The 24786-nt window shown below is 51.0% G+C and overlaps 8 protein-coding genes across 8 annotated transcripts; 5 read left to right on the top strand and 3 right to left on the bottom strand.

Moving 5' to 3' along the window:
* The first annotated feature begins 299 nt into the window (after positions 1–299).
* Positions 300–6074, top strand: IAQ61_007223 (uncharacterized protein). Its single transcript, XM_066097491.1, has 4 exons — positions 300–2095; positions 2149–2220; positions 2272–2490; positions 2550–6074. The coding sequence occupies exons 1-4, from the start codon at positions 1093–1095 to the stop codon at positions 5126–5128; spliced, it is 3873 nt and encodes a 1290-aa protein (XP_065952533.1). The 5' UTR covers positions 300–1092; the 3' UTR covers positions 5129–6074.
* A 1286-nt stretch (positions 6075–7360) lies between these two features.
* On the bottom strand, positions 7361–10281 carry IAQ61_007222 (uncharacterized protein; the record flags this gene model as incomplete). Its single annotated transcript, XM_003840790.2, has 3 exons — positions 7361–9034; positions 9083–9267; positions 9318–10281. 3 exons carry the CDS (start codon positions 10279–10281, stop codon positions 7361–7363), a joined length of 2823 nt encoding a protein of 940 aa, XP_003840838.2.
* A 2058-nt stretch (positions 10282–12339) lies between these two features.
* IAQ61_007221 (uncharacterized protein) lies at positions 12340–12528 on the bottom strand (the record flags this gene model as incomplete). The annotated part of the gene is made up of 1 exon (XM_066097490.1): positions 12340–12528. The coding sequence occupies one exon, from the start codon at positions 12526–12528 to the stop codon at positions 12340–12342; it is 189 nt and encodes a 62-aa protein (XP_065952532.1).
* A 766-nt stretch (positions 12529–13294) lies between these two features.
* Positions 13295–13804, top strand: IAQ61_007220 (uncharacterized protein; the record flags this gene model as incomplete). The annotated part of the gene is made up of 1 exon (XM_003840791.2): positions 13295–13804. One exon carries the CDS (start codon positions 13295–13297, stop codon positions 13802–13804), a length of 510 nt encoding a protein of 169 aa, XP_003840839.2.
* Positions 13805–14526: 722 nt separating this feature from the next.
* IAQ61_007219 (uncharacterized protein) lies at positions 14527–17005 on the top strand. Its single transcript, XM_003840792.2, has 5 exons — positions 14527–14748; positions 14816–15342; positions 15401–16462; positions 16522–16635; positions 16703–17005. The coding sequence occupies exons 1-5, from the start codon at positions 14655–14657 to the stop codon at positions 16829–16831; spliced, it is 1926 nt and encodes a 641-aa protein (XP_003840840.1). The 5' UTR covers positions 14527–14654; the 3' UTR covers positions 16832–17005.
* A 1445-nt stretch (positions 17006–18450) lies between these two features.
* Positions 18451–18651, top strand: IAQ61_007218 (uncharacterized protein; the record flags this gene model as incomplete). Its single annotated transcript, XM_003840793.2, has 1 exon — positions 18451–18651. The coding sequence occupies one exon, from the start codon at positions 18451–18453 to the stop codon at positions 18649–18651; it is 201 nt and encodes a 66-aa protein (XP_003840841.2).
* A 210-nt stretch (positions 18652–18861) lies between these two features.
* Positions 18862–21783, top strand: IAQ61_007216 (uncharacterized protein; the record flags this gene model as incomplete). The annotated part of the gene is made up of 6 exons (XM_003840794.2): positions 18862–19297; positions 19355–19776; positions 19826–20026; positions 20144–20270; positions 20324–20443; positions 20501–21783. The coding sequence occupies 6 exons, from the start codon at positions 18862–18864 to the stop codon at positions 21100–21102; spliced, it is 1908 nt and encodes a 635-aa protein (XP_003840842.1). The 3' UTR covers positions 21103–21783.
* Positions 21784–22051: 268 nt separating this feature from the next.
* Positions 22052–24706, bottom strand: IAQ61_007215 (uncharacterized protein; the record flags this gene model as incomplete). Its single annotated transcript, XM_003840795.2, has 1 exon — positions 22052–24706. The coding sequence occupies one exon, from the start codon at positions 24704–24706 to the stop codon at positions 22052–22054; it is 2655 nt and encodes an 884-aa protein (XP_003840843.2).
* Positions 24707–24786: the final 80 nt, after the last annotated feature.

Raw genomic sequence — 24786 nt, 5'->3', positions numbered from 1 at the left:
TGCATGCGCGGCTGCTTCTTTATGTTCCCCCCTCCTCCTCCACCCACCCCGGCCCAGAGAGAGAGTATGTGAGTGTGTGTGTGTGTGTGTGAGAGAGAGAGAGAGAAAGGAGAGGCTCTTGGAAAAGACGGCGCATGTATATAGTAGATTGGAATGGACTCTAGAGTCCAGAGTACCGAGATAATTGGGGTGGGGGGAGGGGAGGAGGAAGTGGAGGAGGAGGGGGGTTATATTGTTCTACTATCAAAAAGGCGCCCCCTGTCGCGAGTAAGGCGAGGGCGCTCGTCGGTCCCAACTGGGCCAAGACGACTTTGTGCTCTGTGCGTTGAACCCTCCTCCTGTCAACGGGGCCATTTGCCCAGCGGGCCATGATCCATGCATGCTGCCGCACATAACCTCTTCTCCGCTGCTTCTCTCGAGGAGCCTCCAACTAAGCTGTCGTCTGTTCTCCCGCTTCGCCTGCCTGCTGTCCCCGCCTGTTGTGTCTTTCTCTCTCTCTCTCTTCTCTCCCACTCTCTCGCTCTCTCTCTCTCTTCCACACACACACACACACACACAGAGACACACATACACACACAGACAGACACACAGACAGACAAGACTACACACCCACAGTCTGACACCCACACAACACAACACGCCCACGCCCATCATTGTTCAGCGCTTGCTTGGTCTTGTTCGCCCGCCCGCCTTGTCTGCCCCCCCCCCCTCCCCAGCCCCAGTCCCCAGTCTCTAGTCCGCGTCCAATTCCAGCGAATCGTCTCTCGAGGGGCCGCTCTCTAGACTTCTCTTGCCCTACATAGTGTAGACTGGTCACTGCAGCAGGGGTCACAGCACATAGAACCCACAACCACGCCCAATTCTTGTGGTCCCGGCTCTGGCTCTCTTGTGCACCAGCGAGCGCCGGCCCTCTCTTGTTTACTTGCCCTCCTTCGCTCTGCGAGAGAGCATTGCTCTTGTAGCCACGACCACGCCGACCGCCTGCACCACGGCGAGCAGCATCAGCAACAGAGCACCAGCACCAGCACCAGCACCAGCACCAGCAGCCACCCCCTCCCCTAGCACCGCGATTCTCTGGGGCCGCAAAGGTTGATGAGCAACCACGGCCACCACGCGCAGCATCTTTACACCCAGCATCCACCCAAGATTCATCCGACCAGCCTACGCACCAGAGAGTGTGCCGCCTTTTTCGAGCAGGTGCCCACGGGCCTCTGGTCTCCCTCGTATCCCCAGCACACGCACACGCACACGCACTCGCACTCGCACTCACACTCGGCCAACACGCCCCCATATCTACTACTGCACCCCTTTTTGCAGCTGGCGCGCATCGACGAACTACATCAGTCTGCCGCCCACACGCCCTTTCCCGCCGTAATAGTGTCTCCTCACTCCCTGAGTCCGCCACCCCTGCGGGACGCTGCCCGCGCCGCCCCCAAGAAGCCCCCGTCCAAGCCAGCCCCGACGCACAGAGATACTGCAGATGGGAATAAGGAGCCAAAACGTAGCGTGCTCACCAGCGCGCCGACGATGACATCAAACGGCGTGCCAGACATGTGCAGCAAACAGGACGAGCCGGGCGCCCAAGCACGCGTCCAGCAGCAGCAGCGCCCCTCGCTCGTCTCACAACACTCGAACTCCGTGCCCTCCACCCCAATGCAGGTGCCACGCAAATATGAGACGCGCTCCCGATCACCATCCCCAAATAGCGGCTTGGGCAGCCACTCGCCGCGCTCTGTCGCCTCCGAGGCAAACAGCGCCATGCCCACTCTTCGGCCAGCGCGCCCCTTCAAGTGCAAGTTCGAGACAAACGTAGGCATGCTGGGCCGGAGAAGAGTGCCCTATCAGTCGGACGAGCTGCTGGAGCCGGCCAAGGAGGAGCCGAAGAAGACATTGGACCCCCACGAGGATGATAAATTAAGTGGCGACATGCGTGAACTGTACGACCGGATACAGCCGACCAAGCACGACGAGGATATTCGCGACAAGTTTGTGAAGAAGGTGGAACGCATTCTAGAGCTTGAATTTCCTGGTGCTGAGATGAAGGTGCTCGTCTTTGGCTCTTCAGGAAACATGCTCTGGACGGCCGAGAGTGATGGTAATTATACCCTAACCTTAGGAGATCCTCCCTCTACTGACACATGCTATCAGTCGACATTTGCATTCAGACGCCCATGAAAAGGCTGGAAGAAGTGCATCCGCTCGCCGAGGCACTGGACAAACGTAGGCATTCTCTCTCACTCTCGAGTCAAACAAATACTAACCTCGCCACAGATGGCATGGAACGAGTCGTGTGTATACCAGCCGCCAAGGTCCGGATAGTAAAAGTCTGGGACCCAGAGCTGCACATTGCATGTGACATCAACGTGAACAACGTTGCCGCAATCGAGAATACGCGCATGATCAAGACGTACATTCAGCTGGATGAACGTGTACGCCCACTGGCCATGATTATCAAGCATTGGACAAAGCGGCGAATCCTCAATGACGCCGGTGAGCTCCCCCCTCCACAAAGCGAACCATTCTTGAAGAACACATCTAACAGGCATCAGGCATCGGTGGCACGATCAGTTCGTATACTTGGATTTGCCTAATCTTGAATTTCCTTCAAACACAAGATCCGCCGATCTTGCCCGTTCTGCATGAGCTCCCTCATCGACAGATAGACAAGAGCACTGGCCAGCCGTCACTTTCCAGCTTTGCAGATGATGTGGAGAAATTGCGAGGATTTGGCGCAAAGAACAAGCAGAGCCTGGGGAATTTGCTCTTCCATTTCTTCCGAGCCTATGGCCACGAGGTAGATTATGAAAAAGAAGCCATTTCCGTGCGGCAAGGCAAAAGAATCAAGCGTGAAGAGAAGGGGTGGCACCCCGGTGGTGGCCAGAAAGAAGGTGTAAACCGTCTTTGCGTTGAGGAGCCATTCAACACGGACCGAAATCTGGGAAATTCGGCAGACGGATATGCGTGGCGTGGAATTCATCTGGAGCTACGTCGAGCATTCGATCTCCTCGCTGATGGTCAACAACTGGCCAAGGCCTGTGAACAATTCGAGTATCCGCCAGAAGAAAAGTCGACATCGATTTTTCAGAAGCCGCAGTCGCAAAAGGCAACGATTACCTCCAGTGTCCCGATTCGTAATGGACGGGGAGGATCGAATCAACGAGGAGGTCGAGGTGGCCTCAGCCTCAAGAGTCAGCAAGGCAACAGCAGGAGATCCTCGAATAGCTCCAACTATAGCCAAAATCGGCCGTTTCTGCATAGTCCACCTATCAACGGGGCGCCTGGTTCAGAGTACTTTAGCATCCCAAGGGGTCTCCCGGAGCAACTGCATGACCAGCTGTACCAGCAGTACCAGATGCTCGAGATGCAGTCCAACTCCTTGCGTGCTCAGCTCGCCGCTCAACAACATGCTCAGCAAGCCTACCAGGTACGGACTGCTCAGCAGCATGCTCACGCAATCGCGCACGCACAAGCCCAGAACCGAGCCCAACATAATACCAGTGGCTCGCCTCAAAAGTCGGCATACATGAATGGCCACAGTCCTCGCCTGGCCGAGCTTGGCATACCGCCAAATGCCTTTCCTCCAGGCTTTCTGTACCATTATCCTGGTTTCTACAATGCATCACCGCCCGATGCTGCTGGCTCCCAGGACGGAACACGGACGAATCCCTCTTCTCCTTCACTGAGTAATAGTGCCCCTGGCGTGCGAAGAGCAGGCCATCGAGTTTCTAATGCTAGCGAAACTAGTAACCTTCGTTCCCACTCGCAGCCTCCGCGAGGCCTGCCCCAACAACCTGTCATGGTAGGCTACCCACCTGTGCCCCAGATTCCGGATCCTACTGGCTTCCCTGGATATCCCATCACTCGCTCAACTACACATGATCCACCAGGCACACAGCCCACGACAGAGGTACCATACCTTCCCATTCCACAGCCAAAACAGCAAGAGCCTGCTGCTGCTGTACCTGTATCCGTAGAGACTATACCGAAAGAACACGTGGGTTATTACGTTGCAGATTCGCCCGTACAACCCCGTCCGTTGCAGGAATACGCTGTATCACAGATCCCATCGTTCAGTGAATTGGCACAACGCCGCCGGCGCGTCTCTTCAGAGATCACACAGCCTCTTCTGAACACCGCACTGCGAAGAGTGTCAAGATCGCCTTCCCCTCTCGGTGGACACCTGAGAAGCTATTCCACCGGTGTCAAGCAGCCTAGTGTTCCTGCTGACGAGCAACGCAAGGCACGCATTGATTCGGCACGGCCACCTGTCGATAGTGGTCCAGTCATAGTGAATGGCTCATTTCCAACGCAGCCACGCCTACGGAGCGACACCGTTGATGTCGTCCCACCTGAGATGTCTATTATGTCTGGCCTTGGCATGCACGTTGACAACAGCCAAGCCATGCATCAAATCGGCCAGCTACAGGAGCAACAGCAAATGGTGTACGAAGAAATGCAACGACAGAAATCGATGGAGAATAGAAGTCCACAGATTGTGAACGGGTCAATGAAGACAAGCCCGGCCATGGAGTCCAACGGCTTGGCGCGAGTCCCTAGCGAGGGCCAGCAACCGTTTTCTACCTTTTCTGAAGGCTGGATCAACTATGAGGCAGGCAGCGGACGACGTGCCAATCTCGAAGAGGATATATCACCTACTCGTACAGTTGCTCCAGCGTGGCGAACCCCTGCTTTTGTAAATGGTCTTCCCTCTTTAGAGACGTCGAATACGCCACGGCCGGAACCCCAGGAGATCAAATCCGCCACTCTGCCGTTGCTGTCGCCAGTGTATGAGACACGCACTCCTTCTCCTTCCGCTAGTCGGATTTCCGACCTGAATAAATGGGTCAACGGGAGCAAGCCACATGCAAAAGACAACGGTCAGCAGCACCGTCGAGCCTCGCATGCCGCCCCAAATCACGCCAATGGCAAGGACAGCCGTAACGGTCAGCAGAAGAGCAGCCAGCAGAGCAATGGGCACAAGCCAAACACTGGAAGTAATACCTCCAATGGATGGCAACAGCAAGGCTCGGGCCGAACTAAGAAGGGCAAGAGCAAAAAGGCGAAGGCTGAGCAGAAGACGGCTGGAGAGCCTATGCCTGCCAATGCTTCTGAGCGTAAGGGAGGTTGATAGGAGCATTGTTTTATCTGCTTGGTATTGAGAAGGCTTGGTCTCCGAAAGGAACCAAGCCGAAGGGCTAAGACTATGGACATGGTGTAGGCCAGAAAACCCCAGTTTGATTAATCCGACGCCGAAGCAATATCATGACCTCGATCCGCCACCACTGCAGGTCCATCGGCAGGGCAGGTCGTGCTCGACCGACTAGAAGAAAATACGAAAACAAAAAAACGACGTTGAAAAAACCACACGAACGGCACGACGAGTTGGGAAGTAGAGGCAAGCGTTTTGAAAAGATGAGGCAAGGGAGAAGAAGATTTTACTACACGTTCAGCAGAGGCGTCATTTTCCGTTTTTGCAATTGTTTTGTTATCGGCATCGATTTGTCATTCACTCGGCGGCGCACGTCCTTGGCACGATGAACGCAGACCGCGCAGAGAAGTCACTCCGGCGTTCCACCATTGTCCTGTCTTAAGTCCCGCATACGCATGTTCCCCGGGCGTCGTATGGTGTTTTTTTTTCTTCTTCTTTTACATCTCGTATGTGTCCCTCCGCCTTTTTTTCACGGACTTTATCTCGGTACACGGGACACGGGACATCAACAAGCGTTGGGTTTATTGGTTTTGGTCTCGATTTTTGGTTTGGCTCGATTTGGCTGCTTGTTGTTGCAAAGACATTGTTTGATGGCCGGCTGGCTCATTTGGTATATGGGGGGGGGGGGGGGGGGATGGTTGCGGGGAAAGGGCAAAGGGGAGGTGATGTTGGATGGTGATGCGTACGTACGGCACTGTTCTTCTTTGGGTTTTTGTGGGAAATGTACAGATATAAAAGACTGGTATGATGGCGGGGAGAGACGGACAGGCGGACGGGATGGTCGGCCGGTCATGGCCATGGTCATGGTCCCTGTTAGGGTGATATTGTATGAAATGGAAAAAATATTACAATTAATGTGTGTGTGTGTTTTGAGTATGTCAGACTATGTCAGACTATGCCAGACCATGTTTACCAGAGAGACACAGAGACACAAAGACACAAAGACAAAAACTAACCACATAATCCCTTATAGCCCATCCTCTATTCAATAAATATCCCCCAACACTTTCTCACACCCTTACCCCCCACAGCATCAATTCAAGATTCCCTGCCAAACATCACCTCTCATGTTACATATCACGCCGTTTCATGACAACAAGAATGATGGTGCTTTGGTAGATGGCGCTTAGGCGTGGATCTATCTAGTCTGTTGGTAGTCTGTCCGTGGTGGGTTTGAAAAGCAGGATTTGAGGCCAAAAAGCGGCCATTATATTTATAAAAGCAGACTTTATCAAGCACAGCTATGTCGACAAATACAGCCGTTGGAACACAAGCTTTCCTGCCATGGACGTGCATTTCTAGCATGAACAGGAACGTGTTGTGCGAGTGTAGTCTTACCAAAGAATTTGGGGGGGGGGGGGGGGTTTTGGTGGGGTTTTTTTAATCCCCTTTTTTTCTCTTGCCTTTGTTTACGTTTTCCTTTTGCCTGTTTTAGGATGGGTTTTTTTCTGGGCTTTTTGATTGGTTCTTTTAGAGCGGTTGGTTTTTTGGTTTAGATTGCTGGGTTGTGGATGTACAGTTTAGGGTTATGGCGAACCGCTAGTCATGGCATGAATCACGGACTTTTCTTTTGTAGTTATATGCTTCACGTCGGCGGGTGCTGGCAAATAGAGTTGTGGGGAGCGGACTTTCTGGGGTTTTTTTCAATGGGGGTTGGTGTTGAGGGATTGGGATTTTGGGGGGTTGGGGGTGGGGAGGATGGGTGTCGGGAATGGGGGTTTTTGGTAGGGCGTGTGTATGTGTATACATGTGAATGGGTCGAGGAAAAGGGAAGGAGAGATAAGAATAGGATTAATGATGAGATGCGCGAAGGAGAAGGATGTCATGGGAGGGTAAAAGTGCAAACCATCTGCTGGTGGACTTGCAAACTTCTGAGTTTGCCGGGTTGAATTGACGAGTGAAGCACTATGAAAGGTGCATAGTAGAAGTAAATTGGAGGAATAATACTATCTAGAGGAATTTTAGAGTAGGAAATAGGAAGATTGTTTATTGGAGTTTTAAAATAGAACATTAAAATTGAATAGAAACTGTATGAAGAGGACGTCTCTCCCCGTCTTGAGCAGACAACGACTAGCAATCTGCATAAATGAACTTTGCAAGCAAAGTCTGGGTAGAGCGCACAATCCCAGAGCGCATGTTTTTGGAAAATGCTTAGTGGAATTCGCTCTTGATGCGTTTGCTCTTTGGCATGGTCACTTGGAGCGAGTCCGCCCTCTTCTTACTACCCAGAGCATCCTCGGCATACACCATGTCCTTGCTCTCATCGCTCTCATCATTGTCATCGGCTTCAACTTTGACAGGTATGAATTCATCCGCATCCTCTTCCATTTCAACACCTTCGGGGAGTAGACTTTGCAGCTCAGCCGCCTTCGCTTCCAACGCTGGGAGCTGTTTTGCCAATTCAACACGCATCTCCACGCCAGTTTCGGTCAACTTGTAGTCAATGGGAGCTTCGCCGGCCAAAGCGGCCCTGAACTTATAAAGGTGGTTGTCGATTCTGCCAAAGTGTTCCTCGAGCAGCTTGTTCATATCGTTGTCGAATTGCTTCTTGAAGTAGCGGAATACAAGATCGACAAAATGGGCGTCTGGACTTAGAAACAGCTCTTCCATCAACTTCTTTTGCCATTTGGACTTTGACATGACATATGTCTTTCTTTTCTTCTTTTCAGATTTGGACGAGGCTGGGTTTTTCTCATCGGGAATGGCTTCGAAGATCTTGGAGAACATGTCGTCTGTGAGGCACGTAATGAGAGCTCGCTCTTGACTGTATTCCATCGTAGCAGCTTCATGCTTCAGTTGCACGAGTTTTTGAGCGTCCTGAGACATGATTTTCAGCTTGGCCCGGAGCTGTGTTTGCAGTGGTTTCCATTTCAACTTGGATCGCTCGATGGTGACAACGTTTGCGCTTGACTTCTCCATCATGGTGATGACCTTTGTGTGTAGCGAGGCTAATGCCACCGCGAAAATGGACGAGAAAGTCTCCTTGATATGTCGGTTGTGCAAGTTTGACCACTTGTTGAATCCTGGCGTGAGTATGGCTGCCAGTTCTCGGGGCCAGTTGCAGCCGTTTTGAAGACCTTGTGCTTTGGATGCACCCTCCATGACCACACCTTGACATTTCAGGGTCCGATTCCACGCACTCCATTTCAGAGGAATCCAGTTCTGCATGATTTTCTCTTCGATTTGTTCCTTGAAGGTAGGTATGTCTTTACCGATTTTGGTCATACTAATCGTGGAAGCCTCCTGGAACGACAACCGGGCTTGTGACAGTAGTCTTGACATGAACGAGGCGCGAATCGAGTTGAATTCTTCGGCTATGTCTTTGAAACCTCCATCGCGTTCATCAATGGCCACTGTTCTCTTGACCTTCTCGATGAACTCAGGGATCGTTCCTTTGATATGGCGAACATAGTCTTGGAGGTTCTGCCCAGCCGGTAGTGTGCGAAGAAGCTCTCGAATCGCAGGTATACCAGTCATCTCAGGAGTTAGTGCGGGCTGATTTTCAAATCTCAATTTCGGCTTCCGAATCCAGTCCATATAATTTGCTGACGAAACATGATACAGTTCGGGTAGGCCCTTCGATGATCCGCCTTGAAGCAAGGTCGGTAGGGTAGCTGTAAGATTTGCAGATCGCTGGGCTATTTTCCTTTGCTTTCGGTAACGTTCCAGGTATGTCTTGTATTGTCGCAATAGCATGGTTTTGACAGGGCAATCGTCATCCGCATCCTCCATGGCATTCTCCTGTTCGTCGACTTCGTTGAGTCTGCGATTGACCTCGTCGAACTCTGGACCGGAACATTGTGAGAGTTCGTCTTTGGACAAGCTCTATAGAATTGTCAGCTTGAATTGGTCATAGGGAGGTATTAGACTTACATCAATCCTTGTAGCCACCACCTTCACGCCGGATGCACCATGGTGTGCCACAGCCGCTCGCGCACCATCAATAAGTTTCTTATCCGTAGAAATACGACTTGTGTCCGTTGCAATAATCTCAACATCGACGATATCTTTGATGGATTCAGCATGTTGAACTCTAGTCCTATTCACATCGCCCCAGCCTATGCAACTGTTAGTCAGGCTGTCAACTTGGTCCAGACTGTGAATCTACCTGGAAGATCGATGATTTCAAGGCCCCCTTGAAGAATTCCATGAGGCACTCTGATAATTATTTCTTCTACGAGCGGCCATAGGCAACGCTGATCTTTGATGGTGGTCAGGAACGAGCGGAGCTTGTCAGTGAGTTCTTTGGCATCGTCGGCACTTCTCGTCACAGTCCCGTCGGCATAATCTTTCTCTTCTTGCAATGCCTCGTTGCATTTGAACTGAAGCAAGGTAAGAAACTCCCCACTCCTGTAGTCCTGTACATTCCAGGCATCTTGGAGTGCCTGTCGAGAACCAAACAAATTCTCAAAGACGTCTTGTGCCGTATCTTTCAAGCTGACATCCATATTAGTCTTCTCTGCAGCCTTGGGAGCAGAATCTTCATCATCATCAGATTCAATGTCTGCATGATGGTAGGCATAGTAATGGCGGGCATGCTCCTTCAGCATAGCGTTTCTCTTTTCGCGCCTGAGAAACTTGATTTCGGCATGAAGTTTGGTCCTCGCATTTGCACTCGGCGGATAATGAGCATATCGGGTGATGGAGCTCGTACAAGCTGCACCGTCTGCACCTGTTAACGATAAACCAGTGATTTCGAATGTGGCATTGATCAGCAGTGATTTTCCGGCGCCTTGAGCCCCAACCAATGCTATCTTCAAAGGTTTGCTTCGTAAAACATGCGAGAGCGCCTCAGCTGTGCGTAGAACATGCTGCAAATCTTTGTCATCAAGAGGAGCCCCTCGTAGTACGCCAGTGATGGGAAGCCCGAATTCTTTGAGAAGCGTATCAATGCGCTCTTTCTCCATTTGGTAGTATGGATGCTGTGGCTTTGGTTCCAGCTCCGAATCATAACGTAGTAAGGTCTTCCGTGCTTCCTCGCAGGCAGCAAATTCGTCAAAAGTCATGAGAGGAGATGGTTCCATCGTAACGAAGGCGTTGAAGGACTGTATGAGATGAGCAGGGGACTGCATTGGGGTCAGTGAATGCTCTTCATCAAGTAGGGGACGTATTACAAGCCGATTGATGTGCGAAAGTGACTGTCATTGACTAAACGGTTGTGAACAAACGGTATAGTCGCGTAGGAGTAGGAGTAGAAGAGAGGTAGGAGGTGGATTAGTCCATGTAGCGTGGGGATGAGACCTCAGACGCTGGCTTGTTACGATATTGGAAGTGAGGGAGTAATCATTTGTTGACGATAAAAGACAGTAAAAGAGAAGGCATGATAGTACGAGCTGGTAATCGTATTTCTAAACCTATCTGATGTATATCCACTATGGTGAAATATAACTAGTGAAAGAAGGCATGCCACAAAACTCGTCATCCAGAAAGTTACATGTAAGGGTAGGGTACAGTTGATGCTGAGGTGAAGGTTTGTGGATGTAAAGTTTTGACAAAAAGGCTTGAGAGATATAGTCTCAGGCATACCTGGCTGCAGAGCCCCGCCGAGATACTGAGCATTTACCACAGTAGTATATTCCGTACCGCCGATACATTGATGCTATATGGTCATCTTAATACATTATCACAGGAGACATGCTCCTAAAAACGTCTTCAAGAGCGCGATATCTTTCTCTCAACTTTTCGTCGGAACTTGGGTGAATACAACGCGGTTCTTCTATTTTCACCATAATTGTAGAGTGAGCGGCGATATCTGATACCGAAATGCTTCGATTATGACTCAGAACAAGTATGACTGGTTTCAAGTCACGTCGGTCACATTTGTTGCGTCGTCTATGGCAACCACAGCTAGTATCCGCTTACTTTCCTACTCGCCAGGTAGGCATTCCACAAAGTTACGTGTATACATGGCGTGACTAATATTCCTAATGCCTGTGTCATAGAAACTATACACAAGTATTTCTACACGACCATGAGAGGCAGCTAGGTAGTATGTTGTGAAGCTATGATAGCCCTTGCATACTAAGGCTAGGTACCGCAAACCCATTTGCTAACCTACTCCATATTACTATCAAAATTGACTGTATTTATTTCGTTATACGAGTGTATACTAAACCCTTTGATTAGAGTGCTGGAAACTTGTAATAAGTCACTGAAGGGAACAATAAATACCAAGTATAAACAAATAGCTTTCATGTGTCATGACCTAGTTTGATGTCCTACTAAATAAAAAGTCGCGAGGGCCTATACGCGTACAAGCCACTCAAACATAAGTATAGCAAGCAAACTTGCACTGTGTTTTACAAAGTATAGATACCTCAATCAGCTTACGAGACCTAGCATCATGTCTTGTTAATAACTTCCCAACTCCTCGATGAACTTTGCTTTGAAATTGTTAAGTAGTGGCTGCCTTCCATAATTTAGATGTATAGTTGGAACTGTGCAGCTGCAGGAGAGCTAATGGTCTGGCTATATATTGTGTATATATATGCATACATCTACTCTTCTCTTACCACATATGTCGACAGGCATTCTATCCACAGCATCAGAAGCAACGGCGACACCATACCCTGCTCTACCTTTCATAGCCACATAGCCTACTATCTCAGAGATCATGTATAGTACTTGGCCAGCCCAAGAGTATATCTACACAATTAGGCAGCAAGTAGAATATCCCATGTGCAAACAGGATCGTTTGCAGGCTGAGACGCTAACACACGTCGTCACTGACAGTCTGTCTTCACCCGGCATAGTAAATATCAGAGATTCCTCGCGCCAAGCGCATAAGAGTCAAAAATATTACGATTGCATCACTGCATCTTTTACAGTTCATAATCTACAGTCACATCAAGTGTGGTTGCTCCAGCCGCCCCTTTTCACTTCACCTCACCGTCACACAACTCATATATAGCGCACCCCGCACCCACTCCCCCTCGAAATTTCCACTCACCAACCTCCCACTCCAAATCTAAATACAAATTTTAACCCGCCACCAATACAAACATTCACGATCGCCCACACCCCTTCCATACCTACCGGTCCCAAACACGTCGCCCACAGCAGCACCGAAGCTCCTCCCGCGCACCCCCGCCCCAATGCAGAAAAACCACACCATCATTCTTGTCATTGCTCTAATCGTCTTGTTCAGCATCATCTTCAGCTACCTTCTCTACAAATGCTGCGCCCGCGCCATCAAGGCGCAGGCCTGGGAGATGGAATTCGGGAGGGATGATGAGACGCCGACGAATGGGTCTGCGTAGGCTCTGGGGAAGATGTATAGTTGGCAGGTTGCGGAGAGTGCGGTACCAAAATGAAATCATGGGGTTTGTGCCCTGGACTGACTCTACATGTTGTGCGACGACTTACTGACGCAAGCCTGACAGCGCAACACGAGTACAGCAACATGAAGCTATGTAAACTATATTCCACAGGACTACCTCGAGCGCCATGTCAAGCCTTAACTAGTGGATGAATTCTCGGGTGCGAAACATACAACGGAAACATGGTACAAGGCCAGGACTCAGACAAGTCAACAGCTTGTTCATGTGACGCAGGATAAACAGCGAGAAACGGGTATGTGCAGTTCGAGTCCCACGGCGCGTTTGAATGTTTGCTGCCGTCCTAGTCCTCGGGCAAACTTCCTGTTTCTCAACTCGATTCTATATGCCCCGAGTTTTCTGGTTAAGTTTGTATTTAATCTGGATGGTACTGCTGTTCTTTGCAGGACCGCTCTCGCTATAGTGTAGGCAATTCAAAATGCAAAGTACTGGCTTCATCATTGCGCTAGTGTTCGCGGCAGTCTTTGGGTTACTGTTGATTTCTCTGATACTTTACTATACGCATAGATATGTCCACCAGCAGTGTCTACAGTTAGATCACTGGTTCCACCTCGTCAGTCCATGGAAAAGTGCAGCAACATGCTGTGATACAGAAAAATACCTGGTTTGCGAGACTTGTTTGAGGAGTAGAGGGCGATCAGCTATGCGTGGGAAGAGTCGCGAGAGGTCTAGGAAGCGCTACCGAAGCAGAGATGATGGAAGCCGTCGCGTCAGACAAGTGGAAACGGGGTGGGCTGCACAGCCGAAGATGGAGAGACCGAAGCGGCTTTTGCAGATGGAAGCGCCTGTGCAGAATCAATGGTTCGGCCAGCCACAGTATCATCAGACGCTTTGGCAAGGGCAAATGCCTGTTCCGACCCAGGTGGCTTTTCCCACCCAAATGCCTATTCCGATCCAGACGGCTTTTCCAACCCAAATGCCATACCCACAACCAGTTGCTGGCCACCAACAAACGAGAAGCGAAGTTGTCTCTGATTCGAAAAGGTCAAATCATGCTACTGTAGTCCAAGAGGACAAGCCAGCACCTCGTCGGAAACGTAATCGGGGACCTGACAAAGTCGACTACGTCCACATCTGTGATGAACTACCATCATTTGTACTCAAGAGCCTCAAGAAGTCACCTACAGCATCCTCATTGACATCATCTTCGTCGAGTTCCAGTGGCGATTCGGGCACTACACAGGAAATACCACGCAACTCGATACCGCGCGCTGGCCTGCAAGCTACTCAAGGGATACCGTTTCAATATCCAGAGTAAGAGGAAGATTCCAAAAAGACTGAAAAGACTGAAAAGACTGACAAGACTGAAAAGACTGAAAAGACTGAAAAGACTGAAAAGACTGAAAAGACTGAAAAGACTGAAAAGAAGGAAACCGGCTCAGAAACAATAAAGGAGAAGGCGGCGTGAGCTAAAATAAAGGAGAAGGCGGCGTGAGCTATGAGAGATGTCAAACAAGACGTGCGAGGGGAGAGAGTGGAGGTGGTAAAGAATACAACTGGAGAAGGTACGGGAGGCACAATCCATGCGTAGCTCGCCAAAGGTCGTTGTACTACTGGACGAGCCAATTCCAGCATCCGTCATTGAGGAGGAGCGTTTTTGACAACAGAGTTCGACAACCAGTGAAGAGAATGCACAGTAGCACGCTGGAGGAATGGAGTACATCATAGTAAGCATAGGGCCAAAATTACTCAAGGAGCTGTGTTGTGTGATCTGTGACCAGTAACCTGTGGTCTGTGAACAATAATGTAAGATAACCAGCCATTCCGATGCCAGAGGCCATGGATGTTGTTTTCGTGCAACGCATCTGAGCAGGTGGGATGGGTACATCTGTACAGGTCGATGTAGTGGTGTCACGTGTGTGGTTGAGCCCGGTGTGGCTGGGCATGTCGGCGCCAGCTGTCGACCCCTGTCGTGCACGGACATTCAACGTCACCGTTGCTGCCGCGTGAATGTCTGGGGAGCTGCAACACCTCAGATAAGCGCCATTCTCGCATCCTTACAACACTAATCACATACCTCGTTCACTCGGTCACCTCCCCCAAAGAATAATTAAGTATTCTGCCGCGCTTTTGACCAGTAAACCCAGCTCTGGAGGACTTGGGGCGACATGTGGGACGACGAGGACAACAATCCGTATGGATCTTTTGCCCGCCATGATTCCAACATATCCGATGGTCCTGGTCTAGCATCGCCTGCTGCCCGTGAGGCCCCCGCCTAGAATGCTACCATATAGTGCAGTCGAGCGCGATTTAGCTAAACGATGCTCAGTTCCCTACCGTCCCGCGACCCCGCCCTCGGACGCCTCCTCCCCCGCACTTGAATCCCCCAAGTACATCTCCCAGCGAGACATGAGCGATGTGGACTACGGTGAGGATCGCGACGAGGCTGGAGAGGCCCCTACAGCTAGAAAAGGTGGCTACGACGCCCGAGTGGAGCAATGGCTGCATGAGAACCCTGGGCAGCTTGTGCTGATCACCAGCGCGGGCAAGGACGGGGTCAACTACATTCAGTATACGATAAATTGTGGCGGCCTAGAAGTCAAGCGCAGATATTCCGAATTTGCCTCGTTGCGCGCATCGCTGGTTAACCTTCACCCTACCTTGATCATCCCTCCGATACCCGAGAAGCACACCATGGCAGACTATGCTGCAAAGCCAACCAAGGCGAAGGAAGATGCTGGCATAATAGAGTTGAGGAAGCGCATGCTGGCAATGTTCCTGAATCGCTGTCGAAAGATGAACCAAGTTTTGGAGGACGGCGTCTTTTGGAGGTTTCTGGATCCATATACAAGTTGGGTACGCTTCTCCGACTCTTGTCTTACTAATGATCCGTGCTGACTTGATTGCCTGTTAGAATGATGTGCTCAATAGCCCTCCAGTGTCGAACATCCCCAAGCAGATTCTCAAGGCGCCCCCACTTGATACCGCAAATCCAACCCAGGCGCATAGCTATCTCCCAGTACCATCCTCGTCAGCCAAATTGAAGACCGTCGGGCCTACCTCAAGTTCGGGCACGCCCGCCTCTCCAGCGAACAATGCAGCTATGCCGTCAGCTGCTGCGCATACAACGCCGGGACCACAGATATTCGGTCGCTTCCCACCAGAGACACGGGCCATGTCGGAAGAGGAGCTCGATCCTTACTTTGTGCATTTTGAGACTTCGTCCAAGGAACTGGAGACCCTGTTACAAGGTCCCATGGAAAAGGTCAACAGGCGGCTACTGATGCATCTTGGAAACTGGGGAGAAGATATGGCTGACCTCGGCGCACGATTTAATGCATTTTCGCTTTCCGAACAGACACAAAGCCTTGCTTCTGCCATAGAGAAGATTGGCCAGGCAGTAGACTCGACATATATTGCAACAACCGAACTATCATCATCACTAAGCGCAAGCTTTGCTGAGCCCATGCGCGAAAGCGCGCAGTTCGCTGGTGTCGTCCGCGCCGTCCTCAGATACCGAGTCCTCAAACGAATACAGGAGGAAATGACTAAGGATGAATTGGAAAAGAAGCGCAACCTGCTCGAGTCACTGGAACGCAGCGAGGCGGAAGCGAAGCGTTTGGAGCAACACTTGAGTGGCGCGGGCCACGTACTACCCAACAATCGAAGTAGAGCGGCGTCGGCCAGTTCGCAACGAAGCAGTAGCAATCCCGAGCAGCGGAGACCAGAGGACGACCGGGCATCAATTGACTCCGACTTTCCCCCCACCCATGGAGATGTGCCATCCAGCGCACAAGGTGTTCCTGAGAAAGTCAATTCACCGCCAGATAACGCACACAGAAAGTCACCAAGTGGCAATTTCGTAACGAACAAGCTGTTTGGATCCATCACACATGCATTCAGAGGCATGGCAGATGTGGATCCGGAGAAAACAAGGCGGGATCAGATTGGCAAGACACGCGACAGTCTAGTACAGGTGCGTAGGCTTGACGGGGATTACATTGCGCCAGAAACATCCCACTAACACAAGCGCAGCTTGAACAAGCATTAGGAGTTGCAGAAAAGGATACAAAAGACGCGAGCTCAGGCGTTTTGACAGATCTTAAAAGGTTCCAGGCAGAGAAAGAAGACGATCTGCGGCGATACATGGTAAGTGTCACAGGCCCAACCTCTTGAAATGCGTGGCGCCAAGCACATGATGCTGACTGTTGTAAAGATGGAGTTTGCGCAATGTCATATCGATTGGGCCAAGCGAAACAAGGCCGCATGGGAAGAGGCGAAAGCAGAAGTGAACAATATCACGATTCAGGCGGAAGAGTATCAGAGAAGTGCGGAAGAGCTGTAATGTCATGATGTTATAATGAGGCAGGGCTTGTAGTATAGGAAAAGGCAGCGGTTCTGTTCGAACCGATAGTTGAGATAGCAAAAGGCCGATTTGGTGTGCCGGTCGATGAAACCGATACTCAAGCGTCGTACAAACAAAGTTTGGGCGCCTCTGCACGCCTTGGCAATATGAGAAGACTACCGTTGCAACTGATAGAGGCCAGGACTACACTGTGGCGGTGTCATGGTTCTGGGGTCCTTCGTCGATTCCTCGATGTGGGAATTAGGGTCAGATGCTTGCGACCATGCCTGTTCAAAACGACGCGCCAACCCGCTTTTCCTTCATCAACACCTCGAGTACCAGCACCCTTTGTCCACATCCACATGATTTGATCTTCACCACACCTCATTTAGACATGCGACATACGACATGGGCCGCATCCTTCCCTCACAACCCCAGACCGGCTCTTCGCTCATTCACGGCAGTCATAGATTAATACATCAAAAGCCCTACCGTCTGATTGGCAAACTCGACGAATGTCTCCCAGCACGCTGGCAATCTCGCACCAGAGCATCAGTTGATCAGGTTTGTTTCGCGGCACTGTCTAGGATGCAATATACGCAGCGTGGCGCCGATATTGAGAAGTGTGGGGCGGCATATTGCGTGGGGACGGAATATTTGCGCGTGGAATAAACGACTGCTCCGAGGCTCGACGTGCAGTTGTTACACCATGCAAGAAGCGTGCCATGGTCACTGGTGCAGTGCCGCCAATCCGGTTCTTCCATCGTGGCCAACAGTAGGATGGGCGACTTTGAAGCACCTAGGTAAGCTTGCATCAGGCCGAGTACTCTAGCCTTGTTCCCTTTTCAAACGAGCGCAGTTTAAGCTGCACATTTGAAGATGTTGAGATTCCAAAACTCTGCGCACACGGCTACGTAGCCATTTCGGACATGGAGTTTATGACCCCAAAGAGTTGGGTCATGCCACATGAGGATTCCTGAATGGTCGATCCCCCGCAAAGCAAGCTGCTGGAAATTGGCCCTAATGTTAATGAGCGACAGGATGTTGGGCATGGGTCCACATGCTGTACCTCATCTGCCTGCACCCGATTGGCGTCACTCTCGCCCACGCGAAAAGCCAAGATGGTGCTGGTGCGGAGACAAATAGCCTTTTCTGTGCCACCATGCTGCATTGCACCCTGCAGCTCTGCTGTTTTGTTGGGTTGCGAACCGAGCTGGATATCGCTCACAATCTTCTTGAGAAAGGGGGAGGAGTGGATTCGTCATGGTGAGGAGCTTCGACAAGGGAGAGTGCGTTCAGTTCGAAGATCAGGAGATTCAGAGGCCATGCTGTGCTACGACAGAAAGCATACACGTAGAGCACGACGACATCATGCTTTGAAAGTTGGCATATCTACCAAAGACTTGGAGTTTCGATAGCAATACTTGCTCGACACAGCACCGGTAGCATCGCACCCCAGCTCCTGCATCTGTCCCGACAACACTGGACGGCAGCAGGCGAGCAGTCACACGCGAGCTCCAAGCCTTCTACAGCTCTGTGCGGCCCTGCATCCCGGGTAAAGTGTCGTGCTACTCCCAACTCGATCACCTTGCACCTGGGCGCATCTGCGAATAGGTGATATGCCTTCGCGGCCTACTGGGTATCTCTTGGAAACGATTGGCTCAAGAAGAGTTACCAACGGTGTCACACATCTCACTAAGCCTATGGGCCAGGATGTCAAGCAGCCCTTTGACTTGGTCGAGTCTGGATGGCCTGCAGTACCAGCACCCGCTTATGTCCGTTCCGAAGATGTCTGGAGCGACTCTTGGAGACACAGATAATCTGGTACAGCCCCGTTCTGTGGCAGCCGCGTAGAAGCTCCCTGTTTCTACCATCCTCAACGGTCTCTCTGCATGCTCATCAGGCCGTGTTTGGTCCTGCACGTCTGACAACCCTTGTTCATGGCTCCACGATTCTACATTCAGTCACCAGCATCCCTCTCTCACGGCGTCTTCCCAAGTCATCAATCTTGTAGATAGAACTCCGTCACTATGCCGAAGGTGTTCAAGTATCTGAGAAGCGCTCTTGCACCAAATATCAACCATGGTCCGCGGCCAAGCCAACTTGAGCAAGTGAACAGCCGGCGCAAGGCTTCCTTTACATCCTCAGCAGAAGAGACGTGGCTTCCAGACTTCGATCCTTTGACAGTTTCAGCCTTCGAACTATCAGAACTACTCAACGCGAACGCAATCAGCAGTGTTCAGATTGTGGAATCATACCTACAGGAGATTGAGCTTCATAATAGACGAGGTCGCCAATTGAGAGCACTGATATCAGTTGCACCACGACACGAGGTGTTGGAAAATGCCAGGAGACTTGATGAGGAGCGGGCAAGAGGCAAGATCCGCGGGCCACTGCATGGGATCCCGATTGTTCTCAAGGACAATATCATGACCGACGAAAGTTTAGGAATGGATACGACAGTTGGTACGTTATTTCTGCGGCAGTAGCATGGTGCGAAGAGCAACTCACACTCTCACGTAGGTTCATATGCATTTGTTGGATGTATACCGAAGAAGAACGCGACAGTCGTGGAAAGACTGTTGAAAAAGGGCATGATTATCATCGGAAAGTCTAATTTGACGGAGTTCTGCGGTCTAAAGAACCCATCGATGCCTCCGGGATGGTCAGCAGTGGGAGGCCAGTGTCAATCACCGTATGTTTCGAGACATATTGCGAAGAGGAAGCTGCACTGGGAGCTTTCAGCGCCAGGAGGTTCATCGACCGGATCCGCTGTGGCAGTGGCTGCTGGCTTCAGTACACTTGCGATTGGAACGGACACGATAGGATCACTTACTACGCCAGCTAATCGCGCTGCATTGTATGCACTGAAGCCGACGGCTGGAGCAGTGCCTATGGACGGTATCTTCAACCTGAGCAAGACTTTTGATGCTGTAGGCGGCATGGTAAGTACCACAACGATATGCCTTTACAAAAACTAATTGCTGTCGTCAGGCCAAATCTGCCAAGGATCTCGTAGCTTTGATGGACGCCATCATGATGCCCTCGAATCGGGAGGAACACGCGAGAGCGCCTCGCAGATCCTTCAAGATCAAGCCTGACTTCGGGACTCTCAGGATTGGAATTTGCGAGCCTCTTATCTGGAGAGCTTGGCGCAAGTCTGGTCGGATAAATGCTGACGCTGAGAGGTACATGGTGAGTTGTATTCATCTTGGTCATGTCAGCGTCCTGACCGGCATGGACACTGCATATTTGCCTTGTTTTTATTTAGGATTACTTCTACGTTAAGCATGCACTGCTGACAGGATGCAGACCCAGAAATACGACACGATTGTGCAAAGCATGATTGAGATGGGTGTGGATGTTGTGTATCCCGTGGAACTACCCAATCAGTCCAGTTTGACCATCGATGGGAAGAATTGCTTCGAGCCCGTCGTCTGTGCGTCATTTCTTCGAATCCCTTCACACTTACCCGTCACTAATCTGGTGTAGATTCGGAATTCAAGGACTGCCTCACTGAATTCATTCGCGACTTCAAATCCACGAAAGTGCACTCCCTCGCCGAAATTATCAACTTCAACCTCGAACACCCTGAGCTCTGCCTCCCCCCAAGTAAGCCACCCCACACACCCCCCTTAAAACCCAGCACGCAGCACTCAACAAACTTAGCCTGCCCAGACCAAACCGACCTGATGGCGGCCCTCCATTCCACCACCAAGCGCGAAGCAATCAACAAAGCCCGCCATCACCTCCAAACCGCCGGCGGCCCCGAAGGCCTCACCCACCTCTTCACCACCCACTCCCTTGACATCCTCCTCGCTCCAGGTGACGCCCCCCTCTCCTCCCTCGCAGCAGCCGCAAACTACCCCACGGCCGCATGCCCGCTCTCCGCCCTAAAACTCAACGGCCAGCCCTTTGGCCTCACACTGGCCTCCCGCCCCGAGACCGAACACACACTCCTGCACTTCCTGACCGCGTACGAAAACATCTTCCCACCCCGCGCACTGCCCTTGCAGCTGTCCTCGGTGCCCCTGCAAGACCCGAATCCCATACCTCTGCCCGATCAGCCGATTGTCGAGCTGATTCTGCATGAGTGGGATACACGGCGCTTTAGCTGCTCGGCCGATGCGCTGGCGGATTGGCTGAATGCGAGGTGGAGGAAGAGTGGGTACGAGATTAGTGCGGAGACGGTGTGTGAGGTGTTGAGAAGTAATGGGAGAATTGCGTTTAGGGGATTGGGAGATGATGCCGCTGGTGCGTTTTCGAGGTAGCAAAGCAGACTTTTAAGGGGGTAGGAAGGGCAAGGAAGGTGGCATTGGATGTGTGAAGCAAAGAATATCTCACCATGACGACGCTGCAAGCATGCTCACATTGTAAAATATCCATTATTTTATCACCGGCCATGTATGTTTTTTTTCTACCAAGCGTGGTGTTGAGGTCCGTCCTTTGTTGTAAATCACATTGCGACATCGGCTCGTAGATTTTTAGATACTTATGTCCCTAGTTATGACTCATGGCAAAAATTCTCCAATACCGCATCACCACACCACAAACAACCCATTTTTACCGCTTTCCACTCCATAAACCTCGAATCTCTCGACTGCAACAATAAATATCTACATATATACCCATGTATTGACAATTCTTTCATCAATCCAGAAATCACCAAAGCTGAATGGCGCAGCGGAAGCGCGCCGGGCTCATAACCCGGAGGACGCACGATCGAAACGTGCTTCAGCTAGGTTTCTTTTTGCATGATTTAGGTGTTTCTTTGTATGGGTTTTTCTTTTTGGTGCCTTTGGGTCTTTGTGGATATTGTGGACGAGTGGGGTGGGGTTAGTGTTGTTGGGGTTGGTCTGGGCTTTGTACGTAGACTACTGACTATGCACACACGCGCTCGGGAGGGTTGTATTTTTGTGTATGATTGCTATTATGTCAATTTTTGAATAGGGGGTTTCTTTTCTAGATTTTTTTAAAAAAATTATTTGTTTTGGAATAAGGCTAATCTTAGGTGTAGACTAGGTACTAATTAATTTTTTTCAAGTAGCTAGATGTTGTGAGAACGCAAGTCTACTCCTATTACACAAAGCAACTACCTGCAAGGACATTATTATATGAGATACATTATGACAGAGATTGGTATTAAAAAATCCATGAACTTATATACACATATCAACTGTTATCTATACATATCCTACAATATTCTCTTCGATATATGCCCTAAAACTCCCGCAGCGCGTCCAGCACATCTTTCTGCCGCTGCGTCCCCATCTTCTCGAACCCGTCTACCGTCATCACAAACGTGCCTCTACCGCCCGTCAGCGCCCTAAGGTGATTCAGATAACCGACCATCTCCTTCAACGGCACCCTCGCGACGATTTGTCTCTGGCTATCTGAGAGACTGCTTCCCACATCGCCTGTGCCAGACGCAAATGGATCGGGAGGCGTGTATATGAGTTTAGGATCGATGCGCAGGAGGTCATCATTACCTGACGTGGACGAGCTCGGTGCGTCTGAGCCATCGAGAGATAGGACTTGGCCGCCGCGGGAGGAGGAAATGTCTTGCACGACTGCGCCGAGGGAATTCTCGTTGACGAAAATTGTTACCATCATGACGGGCTCCAAGAGTGCCGCGGGCGCGGTATCGCATGAGGTGCGCAGACTGGCTCCGACTGCGGCTCGGACGGCCATGGACATGGCTGTAGGCGTTGTTTCAGGGAGGAGATGGGCCTGCGCGTCCAGGACAATGTTGATAGATGTGTTTGCTACAGGGAAGCCGTTGAAGGGGCCGCGGGCGAGTGCTGCAGATGTGCCGGCCTGTATACAGTGGAGTATGCTGGGGAGACTGAGGTGAGGTGGAATGTGGTTCTTGTGCGATGCCGAATCGTGGCGGGAGAGGTTGGGATGGGAAATGCGAAGCGTGTTGTTGTCCGAGAGCTTGTATGTTGTCTCGAATGTACCGTCGTCGATTTCCACGGGGTCTTGTGCACCTAACGAAATTATGCCCTCTTCTGTCGAGTCGACAGAAACAACAGTCCCGGCCTTTGCTTGTTTGCCGGCGATGGACTTGTCAAGCATATGTAAGAGTGGTGCTGTTGGCGTCGTGATCGTTTCTCGGTATCCGATTTCAATCTTGCCAATTCGGGCTTTGGCTTTGTAATCATTGAGTAGACGGTCTCTAGCAATTTCAAGATGCAAATCGCCCATGCCGGCTAGGTGTGTCTGTCCAGACTCTTCGTCAATGGAGAGATGAAGACTTGGGTCTTCTCGGAGCAGTAGACTCAAGCTTTCTTGGACATGCTTCTGCTCACTCAAACTGTGTGGCTCAATGCTTGTGAAGAACACTGGCGGTGGCACATTGATCGGTCGTAGCTGGAGACTATTCAGACCACCCGGTGGTGCTCCTTTACTCTGTAACCCTCTGTAGACGATAATTGTATCTCCAGTTCTTGCATGCTTGAGCCCTGGAATGACGCCGATTTGGCCAGTACCGATATTATCCACCTCCACAGCATCGCTAGCGTACATCTTTAGCAAACGTGGGGCGCGCTCTGTCACATTAAGGTTTGTGTTATAGAGGGTAACGCCTTTATCTATAGAGCCAGAGTAGACGCGTACGTAAACCAGTACCCCCCGCTTAGCATCGTTGACAACCTTGAAAGCAAGGGCGCACGCTGTGAGATTTTTGGCTTCCGCTATGGCGAGACTGTGATTCGAAGCCGATTGTGATTTTTTGGCTGGCTTACTTGGCTTGGCAGCCGCTGCGGCATCAAGAAGCGCAGAGAGCGTGCTGCTCTGGCCAGCAAGACTGATCTCAGGATCGGGTCGTTCCAGAGGTGACGGGAGGAGGTCGACTACGGCGTCGAGCAGAGGCTGCACGCCAATATTACGGAAGCTGGCTCCTGCAAAGACCGGTATGACCGTCTGAGGTGCTTGCATTACGACTCGGCGTAATGACTGTGTGATTTGGTGCCCTGGAATGGCGAGATGATCTTCGTCGTGTTCAAGGAAATGCTCCACCATGAGGTCGTCGTACTCGCTAAGTATCTCTACAAGTGCGACTCTTGCCTTCTTAATCTCTTCTGCAAAGGCAGTGTGTCTCTTTTCCAAGTCCTGGATACTGAAGGCTTGGAGATCTCTACCATCACCACCGGTCTGCCAAAGCATGCCACGCAGATTAACAACATCGCCGACCCCGACAAATTCGCCATTTCCCCCTTGCCACCAAGGGATCTGGCATACCGCTGGCCAGCCATGTAGTCTAACGCCGATTTCCTTGACAGTGCGCGAGAAAGCCGCACCTACACGGTCCAGTTTGTTGACAAAGATGATTCTTGGGATGTGATAATGTCCCGCTTGCGTCCAGACCTTTTCAGTCTGGGCCTCTACACCAGCGACGCCATCAAGGATACATACAGCGCCGTCCAAGACACGTAGTGAGCGCAGTACTTCAAAAGTAAAGTCTGCGTGGCCAGGCGTGTCGATGAGATTGATGTTATGGGGTGTGGAAGATCTAGGTGAGTCACCAATAGAGGCAGCTAGTTGTGGGAGTTGCGATGCCGTTGTGCCTGGGGGTAGTGGAGGCCAGTGGAAAGTGATGGCTGCAGATTGAATGGTGATGCCTCTTGCTCGCTCAGCTGGGAGGAAGTCGGTAACGGTTGAGCCCTCGTCGACATTGCCGATGCGTCTTGTGAGTCCACTGTAGTAGAGCATACGCTCTGTGGTAGTCGTCTTGCCTGCATCGATATGGGCGATGATGCCAATATTCCTGGTTACCTGGGAGAGCTGGTCGGCTTGCGTGGACAACAGCCTTCGTGGAGGCTTTACATTGTGCCTCGCGACTAGACGGACACAGCGCACCCATCCAAGCCACATGCCCGAGGCTGTAGGATGCAATGTCATACAATGCAATACAAGACAAGTGCAGAAGACGTGGGGGGTGAAGGGTTGTTTGC

The sequence above is a fragment of the Plenodomus lingam genome, assembly GCF_022343315.1.
Source record: "Plenodomus lingam strain CAN1 chromosome Unknown contig_27, whole genome shotgun sequence".
Classification (NCBI taxonomy): Eukaryota; Fungi; Ascomycota; class Dothideomycetes; order Pleosporales; family Leptosphaeriaceae; genus Plenodomus; species Plenodomus lingam.
This window is presented reverse-complemented; position numbering and strand designations above follow the sequence as displayed.